The sequence below is a fragment of the Mobula hypostoma genome, chromosome 3 (assembly GCF_963921235.1).
Source record: "Mobula hypostoma chromosome 3, sMobHyp1.1, whole genome shotgun sequence".
NCBI lineage: Eukaryota > Metazoa > Chordata > Chondrichthyes > Myliobatiformes > Myliobatidae > Mobula > Mobula hypostoma.
Genome location: NC_086099.1, coordinates 27,741,082 through 27,757,530, shown reverse-complemented (window position 1 = coordinate 27,757,530; position 16,449 = coordinate 27,741,082). Strand labels below are relative to the sequence as shown.

Sequence of the window (16,449 nt, the reverse complement as noted above, 5' to 3'; positions counted from 1 at the left end):
AAAGGCTATAATTACAAGATTTACTCCTCATTCTTGACCTCCAAAGAACCTCTGGATCAATATCACTGCATCAAACATGCTGGACATGGGGAAGTAAACGGTAGGGTCTGTAGCACATTCAGACTTCCATAATAGCATTACCCGCCTTACTTTAACTAACTATAGTGACAGATTTGCTCTGAGTATTCATTCTCATGTATCGACTGGCTGCATCACAGCCTGGCATGGGAACACCAATGCCTTTGAAAGGAAAATCTAACAAAAGGTAATGGATTTAGCCTAGTACATCACAGGTAAAGGCATCCCAACCATTGAGTACATCTAGATGAAACGCTGTCGTAGGAAAGCAGCACCTATCCTCAGATTCCTCACCACCCAGGCCATGCTCTTTTCTTGTTGTTGCCATCAGGCAGAAGGTATAAGAGCCTCAGGTCTCACAGCACCAGGTTCAGGAACAGTAACCACCCCTCAACCATCAGGCTCCTGAACAAAACGGTATAACTACACTCACTTGCCCATCCATTGAGATACTTCCACAACCAGTGATCTCACTTTAAGGACTCTTTATCTTGTTTTTCATGTTCTTCTTACTTATTGCTGTCTATTTATATTTGCATTTGCACAGTTTGTTGTCGACTGGCTAATCTTTCATTGATCCTGTTACAGTTACCATTGTATAGATTTGCTGAGTATGCCCACAGGAAAATGAATCTCAGGGTTGTATATGGTGACATACATGTACTTTGCTAATAAAATTTACTTTGAACTTTATAGATCTGGCCACCAGGTAAATCTATGCATACTTTCTGTTTCAACTACTCCAGATTAATAGCAAGTTTCACATTCCAAACAAAAGACGAATATTAAAATAAAACATAAATGCTGGAGCCCTGAAATAACCGAAAATACTGAAAACACTTGGCACGTCTCGTAGCATTTATTTTGAGTCCTGCTGAAGGGTCTCGGCCCGAAACTTTGACTGTTGACTCTTTTCCATAGATAGTGCCTGGCCTGCTGAGTTCCTCCAGTATTCTGTGTGTGTTGCCTCAATTTCCTGCATCTGCAGATTTTCTCTTGTTTGTGTCTCGCAGAATTTACGGCAGGTTTCTGACCTGAGATTTTAACCCTTGTTTCTCTTCCCGTGGATATTGTCTGACCTGTGAGTGTTTAAAGCATAGTCTGTTTTTGATCTACGTTCTAAATACGCCAAGACGTTTTCTTCTCTGAAACAGTATTCAAGATTGTAGATTTGTTTGATTGCAAATGAAAGGATCCAATAAAACAGATGATATGGAATGTACTTTGACTATGTACTCAGTATTGCAAATGAGAAAATGATGATATAATTCCGCACATCATGAATGAAATGTGGCGGATGTTGAGCAAATAGCAAGTTTTAACATTGTACAGAGTGAGCAAATTGAACATTGGGATATATTCCAATTCCATTTCTCATTAAATGCAAAACAGTACTTTCACACATGCTTTCCTTCATAATTGAAACACAAGTCTCCCTCACAAACACCAAGAATGTGAGAACAATCCATTGTCAACACCTCAGATTCAAACTGTACACCAGAACTTAAGTGTAAATTACTTTCAGAAAATTTTAACAGTTGAACTATTAGCTCCATTTTAGTTCATGCCATTAAAACTAAGGGAACCCTACATATAAAATCAGATAAATTAACTTCCCGTCACTTGGTTCTTCAGTTTGTTTTTTTGTTTTTACTTAGACATATTAAACCTTAAAAATATATTATCCTAATATTCAACCATTGTGTAATTAAGATATGGAATGGGAAATGTTTGAACTGTATTGTTAGTTACACCAGTTCTTAGAGTCATAGAGAAGTACAGTTCAGAAACAGGCCCTTTGGCCCATCTAGTCCATGCCAAAAACCATTTAAACTACCTACTCCCAACGACCTCACCAGGCCCATCGCCCTCCATATCCCTACTATTGATGTACCTATCCAAACTTCTCTTAAACAAGTTCTTACCTGGCACCTGCCACATCAACACCAACCATCAACTGTCCATTCAGCATTAACACTTCGTCTCGAATTTTAATCTTCTCGCATCTTGCAGCAGGACTGTGCTTTTCCACTTCTGTAACCCAGATGTATCCCACATCCAACACGGGCCCTTTGCTATTTTTCTTTTTCTTCCTACTCTTTTTGCTGTTGCAGTCACTCGGAGAATCCCAATAGATTGGGATATTCCCAAAACGCACTCCAAGATCATTTTTGTCTCCTTCTGTTCTGATCAAGTAAGCGACACAAATTTCAAAATTGTCTCTTTCCTTTTGATCTGGTTGTCTGACACTTGCTTCCACTCCAAAACTGAGGTGAATGTATTCACAAAGCATCTGAATAGCTGACTGGCACAGTTGAAGTCCAGGTGTTTCTTGTTCTTCCTTCAGTCTGATGTCCAGCCAGTGTTCTAGGAGAGGGAGATAGAGCTTGGCACTTTCTGAAGTTATTGGCATTGTGGGGCCAGCCAGTATCCCCACATTATCCAAAATCCTAGCCACGGGAAAACATATTGATATTCGTCAGGTTATCAATCTTCAGGGAACTGTGGTTGTTCTCATTTGGGAACTGAACACAGCTTAGGCTCATATGGCATTGAAGAACAGCAAGAAATGGTGTTGGGAAAGAATCTTCGACAAAATGAACACAATGGTAAGCTGGAGAATACGTGGGGAGAAGCAGCTCACAACCAGGAACTGAAAACCATGTCACTGACAATGGCAGAGGGCGACTTGAAATGCCACAGAAGAAGTTTTACTTGTGCTTGCATCTTAAAAAAAAGAGAAAAACACAATTCAAGTATCAGCTCAAACCACAATAAGTCAGTTAAAGAATTATTTGATGGAAGTTTCAATTATATTCAAGTAAAATGTGTCAACATTATTTGAATGCAGTCAATTTTCCTCATACAACAGAGTAATTCATGGTGTTAGGGAGCACAAAACGGGGGGGCGGAGAGGGAAGAGGCGGAGAAAGGGTGGGGGGTGAAGGAGGGGGAGAGAGAGAGGTGGGGTGAGGGAAGGGGAGAGGGAGTGTAGAAAGAAGGGGTGAGAGAAAGTAGAAAGAGGGTGTAGGAGTGTGTAGGAGGGGGAGAAAGGGGGAGGGGGAAGCGAGGGGGGAAGAGAGTGGGGAGAGAAGGGAAGGGGAGAGGGGGAGAGGGCGAGGAGGGAGAGAGGGAGAGAGGCTGGAGGGGGTAGTTGGGGAAAGAGGGAGAGAGGGGGAGGGGGAGGGGAGGCGGAGAGGGGTAGAGAGGGGAAAGGGAGGAGAGGCAGAGGGGATGGGGAGGGGGATGGGGAGGGGGAAGGATGAGGGAGAGAGAGTGGGGGAGAGAGAGAGAGAGATGAAGAGAGCCGTATCCTGAGTACAGAATTGATAGGGAGCATTGATAATAGGCAAGTCTTTATCCTAATTCTATTGTACCTGTAATGATATCACAATGCCCCCAGCCTTATATTGATGTTACAGGACAGGTTCAAGACTTGAAATCACCAGGATATTCTTGTGGCAACAAAGACCACCATCAGTTAGAATGGCAGCTTACAGTACATGGGTTGTATCTATCTGATGTGACATGTTGTTGAAATTAACCACAGTTTACACAGACTTCAATTGATTACACCGAGCTCGCAGTGAATGTCATCTTGTGTATGTAGAAATGCTGTGTTCAACATTAGGTAAGTCAGCAAATAGACAGGGAACATAATCAGCCACTTTGAGATAGTTGAGACAAAAAGCTGAGATAAAAGGAATTTACATCAACACTTTGACAGGTACATCAAAATGCTAAGCTTGGACATGCTGATAAGATATGGATAAGGGGTAAAATGTTATGAATATACTGTAAACTAGCATGAGATGTACTATTCAGCTGAACTCAGCCAGTGACAAGGAGCAGACAAGATAGTGCAACAGGCATTTCCAGCACAATAACTAAGGCTCATGCAGCATTGTAACATGGAAGTATCAAGATGATACACAGCGGCAAATGTGAGTTTGAGTGCAACACTCAAGAGAAGTTTGGATAACTACGTGGATGGGAGGGGTATAGAGAGCTGTGGTCCAAGTGCAGGTCGATGGGACTAGGCAGAATAATCGTTCAGGACAGATGAGATGGGTCGACAGCCCTGTTTCCATGTTGTAACTCTGAAAAAATGATGAATGTACTATAAAATAAATATACCGCAGTCAGTAAATTACTTCAACTATCGTTAGCCTATGGAAACATATTTAACTATGGTTAAGTGCCAATAATTTTAACTGGAGAGAGATATGACATCTCAGTATTTTTTGCGAGGGTTAATGGTTGAGTGTTAGTAAAGTCACAGTAAGATATGGAATTGTAAAATAAAGGTATAAATCAGTTACTATTTAGTTTCTTTTAATATGCATTGTTCAAGAGATCTGATACTATAGGTATAACCACAGCAGCTCAAATATCCAAGGTAATTTGGACTATTATATTTTAAAAGAATTCACAGGGCTATCTATACCAAACAGTCCTGTGAATGTAGAAACATCCATTACCTGCAGAACATTTAGGGAATGCATTTAGTAAGGCCAAAAGGATAGAAAAAGTATTTTATATTATTTCATTTCATTGTAACTAGTTCAAGAATGCAAAAGACATACATCCTGTGTGCAGACCTCAAAAGTTGGATTGCATTATATCCCTGTATCACATGCAACAAGTTATCATCTCTATGAAAAAAATGTGTCTGCCTTGGCTTCATTTCTGTCCAGAGTCAGAAAAATGAGCATCAAGATCTAACTAACACTTCAAAATTGTATTTTTATGTGGATCACCAACAGTACAGTTTATAATGAAGGACATGTGAATTATTATGAATCTTTAGGATACGACTGTGGAAGTAATATTGTATTGCAGTGATTTAGTTTGAGAATGAATTGGTTTGCATTTCATTACAGGAAAAATGCTGACAACATACAGCTGACTAATTAGCGGAGGAGAAACCATGGTACAAACGGACAGTGAGGAGAAAACTGCTCATTTCCGACAGCAAGTCTCATTTTAATCACTGTCTGGCAACAATTGATGGATTCAGTTCTGAAAATCCTTTCCATTTGGTTAACCATGAAAAAAATACCATCGCCTTAATGTGGGAACACAAACAAACAAACCTTAAACACTTAACGCCATATGAAAGCAATTTATGCAATCGATTTTTTTTTAAGTGAGGCTGTGTAATCTGGTAACAATTTCTACATTTTCTTGTGCTATTCTTCAGTATTATCTAATTGTGGTGTGTTTTTATTAGTATTAAATACGAAACTAAGTTAGACTTTATTGTGCTTCTGTCTTCAGGGTACAGGTGTTTTAAATAAAAAGGGGCACTGAATCTGACTCCATAAAATCACAGCATGTGCTTCCGTTAATGTAACCCAATTTCCACTTCTCACTGCTGGAGTGCACAAGCCATATTTTGTACCATTTCGGTGAGACTTTCACAAAATGGATTTGTAGGTATTTCCCAGAACTTTCTGCACATAAAATGTGCATAGGTCCGGCAAACCTCTATTAATCCTGACCTCTGCAATTGTAGACTGATTCCTAGAGTATGAGGCCTCTCTTTCCATATGCAGCCTTGACATTTTAATAGCTCCTCTGTGACCTAATCCAATCTTTGAGCTTTAATCTTTTTAACTATTCCAATATATCTTAAAGCAAAGTTTGAAAAGTTCTATCGCCCAGTCCTCACATTGATACTGATACCTACAGAACTTGTTGGTACAGTCTTTCATTGATCCTATTATGGTTACTATTCTATTATGAATTTATTGAGCATGCCCGCAAGGAAATAAATCTCAGGCTTGTATCATCCTCATTGCTTTGATAATAAATTTACTTTGAACTTATTAATACATGTGATTTGTTTCATGACAGTGACCACTGCATTACAGTGACCATTGCAGCTTGATGAGCATTCAACAAGGTCTAGGCAGAATAAGAACAATTGAAGGGTTCGACCTGAAATGTCAGAGGCACATTAATCTCCCACAGATGCTGCCTGACTCATTGAGGTCCTCCAGTATCTTGTTCGCTGTTCAAAATTCAGTAACTACATCCTCGTGTCTACAGCTGAAATCTAGATTGGTCTCCCAATCGCTAGAGGGCAGCAGAAGTTGGATCTCAATCCTTCTGTGTGACAATTCTTTCCTTTCTGTGACTGACATACTTGGTTACAATTTTCATTTTAATCTTATTTTGATTGTATCACTAGCTTTTCAAAAAGCTATACTCTCTCCTTTTGTACAATTTCTCATGTTTTCCTGTACAGATGCACCTTAACATCATTACTCACTACTTTTGCTTTCAATATACTGTATTGTTTATTTATCTCTTTTGATACTTTTCTATATATATATAACATTTTGTTTTCTAATTAGCAGCTTGCAGCTAATTTAACATGACTTCCATTGTGTGAAGATGATGATCATGTTTGGCCCCAGGACCTTAGACCATAAGATATAGGAGCAGAATTAGGCCATTTGGCCCATCGAGCCTGCTCCGCCATTTCATCATGGTGGATTCAATTTTCCTCTTGGTCCCAATTTCCTGCCTTTTCCCCATATCCCTTCATGCCCTGACCAATCAAGACTCTATCAACTTCTGCCTTAAATATACATAAAGACTCAGCCTCTACAGCTGCCTGTGGCAACAAATTCCCTAGACTCACCACTCTCTGGACAAAGAAATACCTCCTCATCTCTGTTCTATAAGGACACCCTCAATTCTGAGGCTGTATTCCCAGGTTTTAGACTTTCCCACCATAGGAAGCATCCTCTCCATATTCACTCTATCAAGGCCTTTCACCATTCAACAGATCAGACCAACTGGCCTACAGTTCCCTTTCTTCTGCCTATTTCCCTTCCTGAAGACTGGCGTGAAATTTGCAATTTTCCAGTATTCTGCAACCATTCCAGAATCTAGTGATTCTTTAAAAATCATTATTAACGCCTCCACAATCTCTTCCGCCACCTCGTTCAGAACCCTGGGATGCACACCGTCTGGTACAGGTAACTTATCTACCTTCAGATCTTTCTGTTCCCCAAGAACCTTCTCTCTAGTTATGGCAACGTGACACACTTCATGACCCCTGACACCTGGAAATTCCACCATACTGCTAGTGCCTTCCACAGTGAAGACTCCTCTTACTCTTTTATCTTCTCACTAAAATGTCTGTTTCATTTTTTGATGACCCTCTGACATAAACTTCACTTAGAACCACTGAAGTAAAGAATTGCAGCTGGAATAGCATTATTCATGACCCCACCCAACCTGCATGGGGTTCTCTGTCTATTTGCTATCTGACTCAACGTTAAGCAAAACATGTATATATACATAAGTTGAAGACCACTGCAACTTTAGTATAATCAATTGAACAATCTTCTCATCTCTTATTGGGCAAAAGATAAAAGCCTGAAAGCACGTACCACCAGCTTAAGGACAATTTCTATCCCTCTGTTATCAAACTCTTTAATGGACCTCTCCCAAGAGAGGATGGATTCTTGGCCTCACAGTCCGTCTCGTTATGATCTTTCACTTTATCGTTTACCTACAGTGCACTTTCTCAGTAGCTTTTACACTTTATTCTGCATTATTATTGCTTTACCTTATTCTAGTTCAATCCACTGTGCAATGATATTATCTCCTAGATGAGCTGTACATGTGGCAATAATGAACCAGTACCAATGATGGAGGAGCATCCTGGCCATAGCACCATCTGGATACACGGCTCTTGCCTTAACAGGTATCATGACAAAATTTGGCTCAGGGAAATAAAGGTTCAGAATTGCTCGGAACGGTACATCTTTCATTAAGTTAGCCACTGGTGTAGCGGCATCATCGCCGGACTTCGAGGCAAATGATCCGGAGTTTGAATCCAGCCGGCTCCTTGCACGCTTTCCACCCCTGCTGGGCTGAGCGCTGAGCTAGCAACTTGGCTTTGGAAAGATAAATAGTCAAATGCTACAGAAATGGCCAAAATGCCACCCGATGCACCCCAAGCTGCGAAAAAGAAGAATAATAATACCTTTAACATTGTTAAAGCTGGAAGAGAAAAGTAGTGGGATTCCGTGGGGAACTAAACAAGGGTCTGCAATGAATTTGAACTGAGAACAATAGGCTGGAAGGAACAGCCAGAGCTAGAATATGAAAACTGTAGTCCTCAGTATACAGGTCGGAGGCAGACACACAGAAAGTAGACTTCTTTAAGAGTCATCAGTCACAGAGTAGCATTGACAAGGCCACATTAAGGAGTGCTGAGAACAATATTGGGACATAAGTTAAGGAAGGATATAAATGTCATTTGAGGTTTAACAAACTAATACCTGGCTGGCTGTCTTATGAGGACAGGTTGGAGAGTGAAAGGGTACTTCTTCGAACATATACAATCCTGAGCAATCTTGACAGGGTGGATGTAGAGAGGGTGTTTCATCATATGGGAGAATCTACAACTAGGATTCACTGTTTAACAATGGCTGGATTTTGTCAGTGCTTGTAAGCCTTTGGAACTCAGCCCCAATACTTTCTTCAGACTGCAGAATTCCATTAAATTAAGTAGCTAAAGAGAGTCTGGTTCCGCATTAAAGGCAGTTTCGTGTTCTCAGACATTATTTGCTTAACAGATCTGCATTAAAAGTGTGTAAATGTGAATCCAAAAGTGTTAGGAAAACGCGCCAATAGTAACAGAGTTGTAAATGATCATACAGTAATAGATGGTTGTCTCCCTGACTACAGGCCTGTGACTGTGGTGTGTGCAGGGATTGGTGCTGGGTCTGCTGTTCATTATCTACATGATCTTATCACTTAGATGATAATATGATAAACTGCGTCAGCAATTTACCAATGCACACTGGATGTAGGGTGGCGCTGGAGGACTGGAGAATCGCAAGTGTTCAGATTCCTTGTTGCAAAATGAGAGGAAAGGTGAGCAAAACAATTATAGGCCAGCTAGTTTAATCTCCATGATGAAAAGACATTTCAAAACAGTGGTTATAATAAAAATATTGAAAAAAGAAGAAAGAAACAGTGGTCCAGAATAGGTTTAATGGTCATCTGCAGGAAAATGAATTACTTAAGGCAAGTCAGCAGAGATTTGTTAAGGGCAAGTTTTGCTGATGAGAGATAGGATATTTTGACATGGTAATGCAATCTACATGATGTACCTTGTTTGCAAGATGGTTTCTGATAAAGTGCCACTTATCAGGAAACATATGAAGTGCATAGTCCAGAAGGGTCACTGATAGTATGAACACAAAATTGGGTAAGTAACAGGCAGGGGAGGTGGAAGGATACTGGCATTCCCCACGGGTCCGTGTTACAGTGCTTCATTCTTCAATTGAGATGGCAAATTGGTCATTTGCAGCGACCTCTCTGAGTCCAAACAAAGGTTTAATTGTTCGCTTGTTAACATCTTTTTTACGATTGCAAGATACTGCTGGATATGAAGAACATCAAGATACAGGCCTACCCCATCAGCAAACTGATTGATTGCAGTGGAGCTAGACTTATTTTGTACCATATTGCTACCAGCTACAGCCACCCAAAGAGAAAGGGTCAAAGGCAGTGCACGACCGGGCAAATAGTGAAAACAAATGTGATTGCAAGACCCTGTTGGACATTGGTAATGTAGAATACTGCAAGTCCAGTTCACTGGTTCGTTGGTGAAACTGATGGTGGGGAGGGGGAGGGGTGGCAGCTGTGTGGCCTCGGCTCCTGTGCGAACCAGGCCCTCATGCTGTGGGGTCACCTGTTGTAGCCACCCTGTGGAGAAGATGCCAGATAAGAAGGCACGCCACACAGCCTTCGAGGTCTCCTCCCCAAGGCGGGCCCCTAACAGGTGGGTTGGGGACTGGCTCATCTCAGTACTGCCCTCTCGTGTCCGCTATCTTGAACACAAGCTGGATTGCGGTCACCTGTGGCTGCACTAGCAGGTGATGAGTACAGCTATGTGCTGGTTCTTGCAGGAACATGGATCCAGGACAACATCCCACACACCATCAATCTACAGGCCATTACCTACAAGGATTTGGGCTATATTGTTTTTTTTTGTGACTATATGCTTTGATGCTATCTTAAATGCTATGTTCTATGTGCGCTTTGTACTGAGTGTGACTTTATGTACTGCGTTTTCCACCTTGGCTCCTGAGAAACGCTGTTTCATTTGGCTGTATTTGTGTGCGGTTGAATGGCAATTAAACTTGAACTTCATTTCTATTGATGACCTGGACAATTTCCAAATTTGCAGAAGTCACAAAACTTGTTACTATTCCAAAATGAATGAGGATAGATGGTGTTAGATTGCAGCAGGTTATGAATAGGCTGGTGGAACAACAGTTGAAATTTAATACAGAAACACGTGAGGCAATGTATTTGGTAGAAAGAATGAGATAAGACAGAATAAAGAGGTGCAGAAGCTGAGGGACCCGGATTACGCAAACATGTAAATTATTGAAAACGCCAGAAAGCAGTTGAGATAGCAGTAAACATAACATGCTATTTCTAGGCTTTATCATGAGAAGAATAAAGTATAATATTGGGGGAGTAATGCCGAACTTTCATAAAACACTGGTCTGGCCTCAAGTGGAATATTATGTTTACAGCAGGTCATGATATTATAGAATATATTGATGAAGATAAATAGGAAAGTTGCAATATAGACAGTAGTTGGACATCTGTGCTCTTTGTAGGATGCAAGATGTGCTCAAGGTTGCCAGGAGATTGAAAAAAGGAGTATAGATTTCAAAGTGGCACTGGCAATTGTAAAAGTATGGTAGAGGGGCTTGGGTTGCAGAGCTAAGACCATCATAAGATAAAGATTTTCAAACATGTTTAAGTGATTCCTCAGGGGAGACAGAATAGGAAAGGAAAATCTCCAATTGTTCTATTAAGTACAGCTTAGTTTAATTATAATACGGGTTTTGTAAATGCATTACTGCCTTTGAAGTAGCTCCCCTGTTCCACCACCATGTGCTCCAACAGTCTGTCCTGAAGCACCAGGCAGTTTTGCATGACCACCAGTCCCAATATCAGCGAAGGTGGAATTTCTCAATGGGGATTCCCAGTGGTGACAATGAAGAACTTCATTAAAGACAAATGTGAAGACAAGATAAATGAGACAAAGATGGTGTCACAGAAGGAAATAATGAGATCAGGAACAAATACAGACACTTCAATTCGCATGCAAAATGTTATCATTACAATCTAAACAGAAATCTATTACATCAACAGTAAAATGGCTAATATTACTACCAGCTTTTCCTTGATTGTTTCCTTCCACATTTCTTTTCTGTGAATATAGTTCCACAACGCTATCAGTAGCAGACATCCCACCTCTCCTGGAAGTTCTGGGAGTCTCCCACATATTAATAGTGGCTCCCTGATGCCCGCAAATTATATAGAATGTCCCGGAAATCAATTTTTTTGAGAGCGAGCAAGCAAGAGAGCGAGCGTGAGAGACAGCGAGCGCAAGGGAGACCACGAGAGCAAGAGAGAGTGCAAGAGCGGCACGAGAGAGAGAGCAAGCGCGAGAGCAACCACAAGAGAGAGCGAGCAAGAGAGCGCAAGACAGAGAGCGCGCGAGAGAGAGAGCGAGCTCAAGAGAGACCACGAGAGAGAGTGAGAGCGCGCCATGGCAGAGTGTTCCCAAAAAAAGAAAATATAAAACGTATGTCACCCCAGACTACACTAAAGTATACCTTGCCTAATAGGGGTCAAAAATAATGACAGTGTTGCTCGCTACACTGTTTGCCACAGTGACTTTTCTATTGCCCATGGTGGGTTAAGACAGTAAGAGACATGTTGAGGTGAGTTTAACAGGTGTCATTCGTTCATTAGCATAGCTAACGTTATTTAAACTAGCTGTCTAGCTGCTAAGGAGCTACTCTATTGCAGATATCCCACCTCTCCCAGAAGTTCCGGGAGTCTCCCGCAAATTGATGGTGCTACCTCGCTGAAATGAGTTTTTGCAGGGTGGGACGTCTGCAGTAACATCAAGAAGTTTGAGTTCACCACTTCGTCTGTGGACTAAAAGCTGCCATATCTACCACTCAGCTAAATTTCATTCTGGTAAGTATCAGTTTAGGATGAAATGACAACAATACCTTAAGAACTTCGCAAGTTTAACGGGGATTATTGAGTTTTGTGCATGGAATTATTTTCCATGTTCACTATTGAACACATAATAGCAGTTAGAATAACACAATAACAAGGCCTTTATTGTATTCTGAAAACTAAAGCAGCAACATAGTTGCTCTGTGTTACAGTAAAAGATATTACATTATGCAGGCCTCCTTTAAAGTGGCCAGAAATCTGTTCTCACCAACAGTTTACGAAAGAATTGAAAACACACACCTGAGAATTCCAAGACTCTGCAGACGTCTGGGAATCACCTGTTTGAAGGTTCTCTTTGCCTTGGCTTGCAACAGTTTTCTCACTATACCAGTAAACAGAGAGAAAAAATAATAAAACAAAGTGTTACTAAAATCTTTGGCTCCACCCTTGGCAAAATTCCCACAAGAGTTTTTTTTTCAGTTTTTATGCTTCCTTTGGTCAATTGAGTATCAGTGCATTGGCATTGAGACAAAATGGCAGCATTTTTAGTAAGTGAGCTGCTACGAGTCCACAATTAATATTTGCTGAGAGTTGGAAGTCATTTTCACCCTGTAAACTTAAAATTTCTTATTATTTTTACAACAATATCAACGTATTTCATTTCATTCGTACTTATTAAATTTATACAAATGTTTCAAGTGAACACAAAAGTACGGTGAAACACACATTCTCATCCAGCCCACCATCACACAACAAGAGTTTGCCGCAAATTATCTCATTTTAACATTTTGTTATATGAAGCATACATTTTTTTTAACAAGGGATCTATAAGGACATACAATAAGTAATACACCCTCAGATCATTGGTTATAATTCTAAACCAAAGGCAGTAAATAATGTCTTTAGGATGAGAAAAGTGCATTGCAATTTGTTGTATCCTCTGATCTGGCTGATTTTATTAACTTTGCCTATAAAAACCAATTAAATATACCTGTGCATATTGACTGAGTTTCCACTTTAAAAAATATAAATTGAAACACTTCTAATCACAATTCTTCACTGACACAATGTACTATGCAAGGAGAGTTTACGTGTTAATGATAGACTGAGATGCAGAACATTTGGAGATGGCCTTGTGGAAATATCAGTGATGATAGCAAAAACAAAGGTTGCTGAAGAATCGAGTGTTGAAAGAAGTTAGTGATGCAGAATAAGCCGGAGCAGAAATAATGCACAGATTTTGGATAATTGTAAGCCTGGAAAAGCTGGTATTGCAAGTAAGAGACAAAACCAGAAGGGATAAGGGCAAGATATTTACTAAATCTCCAGGAGCCAATGCAGCAGTAAGCATTAAGTTGATGAAGAAAGAGACATGGTATGAGGGAAGATCAAAGGCAGCACAGCTCTTGACCAGCTGCGATTTAGGAAGACTGAAAGTTGACAGAATGCCCAGAAGATTAGGAATGCAGGCAATATAAGGATGGTTTCATGATGCATCGGTTGCAAGATGAATGTAAACATTGAAGAACATTGGGAAGCTTCTTACACATACATTCAGTCCCCTTTCCAAAACACGGTGCAACCACAGAAGCTACAGAACAATGCACCCTATTCAGTTGACAATTGAGATCTCGTCATTGGTTTTCTGAGCCAAATGGATTTTTACTTTAATGCAGGGAAGCTAAATAGACAAACAAGTGAAATTGTTATCTTAACATTCTTGTAAATAATGAAGTCTTGAAATACAATACCACACATGGCAAGTTCATCAGATAGCGGGAGAAGATTCTGATCATTGGTTTATATGTAACAGAGTGGGAGGGATTAAAGGGGAAGGGGTGGTATAACTAGTCAGGGAAAATATCATGGTAGTCCACAGTCAGAACAGACTGGAGAACTCGTCTAGTGAGGCTTTATGGTTGGAACTGAGGAATAAGAAAGGTGTAACCATGTTAATGGGGCTATATCATAGACCACCCAACAGTCCCCAGGATTTGGAGGAACAAATTTCAGAGAGATCGCGGACTGTTGCAAGAAACATAAGGTTGTTATAGTAACACACACAAAATGCTGGAGGAACTCAGCAGGCCAGGAAGCATCTATGGATAAAAGGACCTGCTGAAGGGTTTCAGCCCAAAATGTCAACTGTACTTTTTTCCATAGATGCTGCCTGGCCTGCTGAGTTCCTCCAGCATTTTGTGTGTGTTGCTTGGATTTCCAGCATCTGCAGATTTTCTCTTGTTTGAGGTTGTTATAGTAGGTGATTTTAACTTTCCACATATTCACTGGAACTCCTATACTGTAAAAAGACTAGATGGGATAGAGTCTGTCAAACATGTTCAGGATTTTTCCTTAATCAGTACATAGAACTCCCAATGACAGAGCGTGCAATTCCTGATCTGCTACTAGGGAATGAGGCAGGGCAGATTACAGAAGTTTGTGTAGAGGAACACTTTGCATTTAGTGGAGAGAGTGAGCAATTTCAAGTTCCTGGATGTCAGGATCTCTGCGTATCTAACCTGGTCCTAACATATTAATGTAGCTATAAAGAAGGCAAGACAGTGGCAACATCTCATTTCAGTAGGAGTTTGAAGAGATTTGGTTTGTCACTTAAAACTCTTGTAAACTTCTGCAGATGTACCATGGATGTACCCTTTCTCCCGTGGTCCTCTTCTGCTAACATCCATTGCTCTGGCATGGCAGATGAGCTCAGACCCGTGCCATGCTCCTCCTGTGCCATGTGGGAACCCAGGGAGGCTGACAGTGTCTCTGAAGACTACGTGTGCAGGAAGTGTGTCCAGATGCAGCTCCTGATAGACCGCATGGCAGCACTGGAGCCGCGCACGGACTCACTCTGGAGCATCCGAGATGCTAAGAATGTTGTGGATAGCACACTTAGCTGGTTGGTCACACCGCAGTTTAAGGATCTAAGGAAAGATAGGGAATGGGTGAGCAACAGGAAGAGTAGTAGCAGGAAGGTAGTCTCGTGCGGTCATCTCTCTCCAAAACAGACATACCGCTTTGGAGTCTGTTGGGGGAGATGGCTCATCAGGTGAAGGCAGCAGCAGCCAGGATCATGGCACCTGTGGGTGGCTCTGCTGAGCATGAGGGCAAGAAAGAGAGTGGCGGAGCTGTTGTGGGAGGGAATTCCATGGTAAGGGGAATAGAGAGGAGCTTCTGTGGCCGCAAACAAGACTCCTGTATGGTGTGTTGCCTCCTGGGTGCAAGGGTCAGAGATGTCTCGGAGAGGCTGCAGGGCATTCTGAAAGGGGAGGGTGAGCAGCCAGCTGTCGTAGTGCATGTAGGTCCTAACGATATAGGAAGAAAGCAGGATGAAGTCCTACAAGCTGAATTTAGGGCGCTAGGAGATCAATTAAAGAGTAGGACCTCAAAGGTAATCATTGCAGGATTATTACCGGTGCCACATGCTAGCCAGAGTTGGAATAGCAGGATAGCTAGAATGAATATGTGGCTTGGGCGGTGGGGCAGGAGGGAGGGTTTCAGATTCTTGGGGCATTGGAACCACTTCCGGAGAAGGTGGGACCAGTACCATCCGGATGGTCTACATCTGGGCAGGGCCGGGATCAATGTCCTAGGGAGATTATTTGCTAGTGCTGTTGGGGATGCTTTAAACTAATGTGGTAGCGGGAGGGGAACCCACACAGAAAAGAAGAGGGAAGTGACGCAGAGACCAAAGCTAGAGTTAGTGAAGAAAAAAGTAAGAGTCGAGTGCATAAAAGTAAAAATCAAAAATCGCATAGGTCACTAGATTCTAAAAGGACAATGAGTATAAGGGCACTTTATCTAAATGCCCGTAGTATTAGAAACAAGGTTAGTGAACTTGTGGCACAGATCAGTACCAAGGCATATGATTTTGTGGCCATTACAGAAACCTGGTTGCAAGGTGGAGATGACTGGGAATTAAATATCCAAGGGTATCAGGTAATACGGAAAGATAGGCAGTGTAGCCCCCCCGGCCACCCTCAGGGTCGCTCGGCTCGCTGTCGTCTAGGGAAACAGCCTCGGCCCCGCCAAACTGGGTAATTAGTTTGTGTGGATGCTGTGTGATGTACCCCACCCTGCCCAAATAACAGACAATACACCAGATACGATTAAATGATTTACAGTTTATAGATATTACTGGAACTATATAATTAAAAGAGAATAAAATATAAAAGGAAAATAAAAGGTGCCACACTTATCAAAGTTCAATCTCTTCGTGCACAAAACAGTTGGAGCTCAAAGACCTTCCTCTTCACCCTGCGACCCCTCGGACCACCTCGACCGGCCGCCTGGGACCAACAACAGTGGTTGACCAGACACTCCACACAAGTCCGTCTC

The 16,449-nt window shown here is 41.4% G+C and overlaps 1 protein-coding gene across 1 annotated transcript in view; it reads right to left on the bottom strand.

Annotated features, from left to right (window-relative positions):
• Positions 1–16,449, bottom strand: part of pdzd2 (PDZ domain containing 2) — a 493,753-nt gene that overhangs the window by 363,748 nt on the left and 113,556 nt on the right. The window contains exons 2-3 of the mRNA XM_063042802.1: positions 12,409–12,490; positions 2,004–2,805 (exon numbers count right to left, since the gene is read on the bottom strand). Coding sequence (XP_062898872.1) covers positions 2,004–2,491 — 488 coding nt within the window. The 5' untranslated portion in view covers positions 2,492–2,805; positions 12,409–12,490. The remainder of the gene's footprint in view (positions 1–2,003; positions 2,806–12,408; positions 12,491–16,449) is intronic.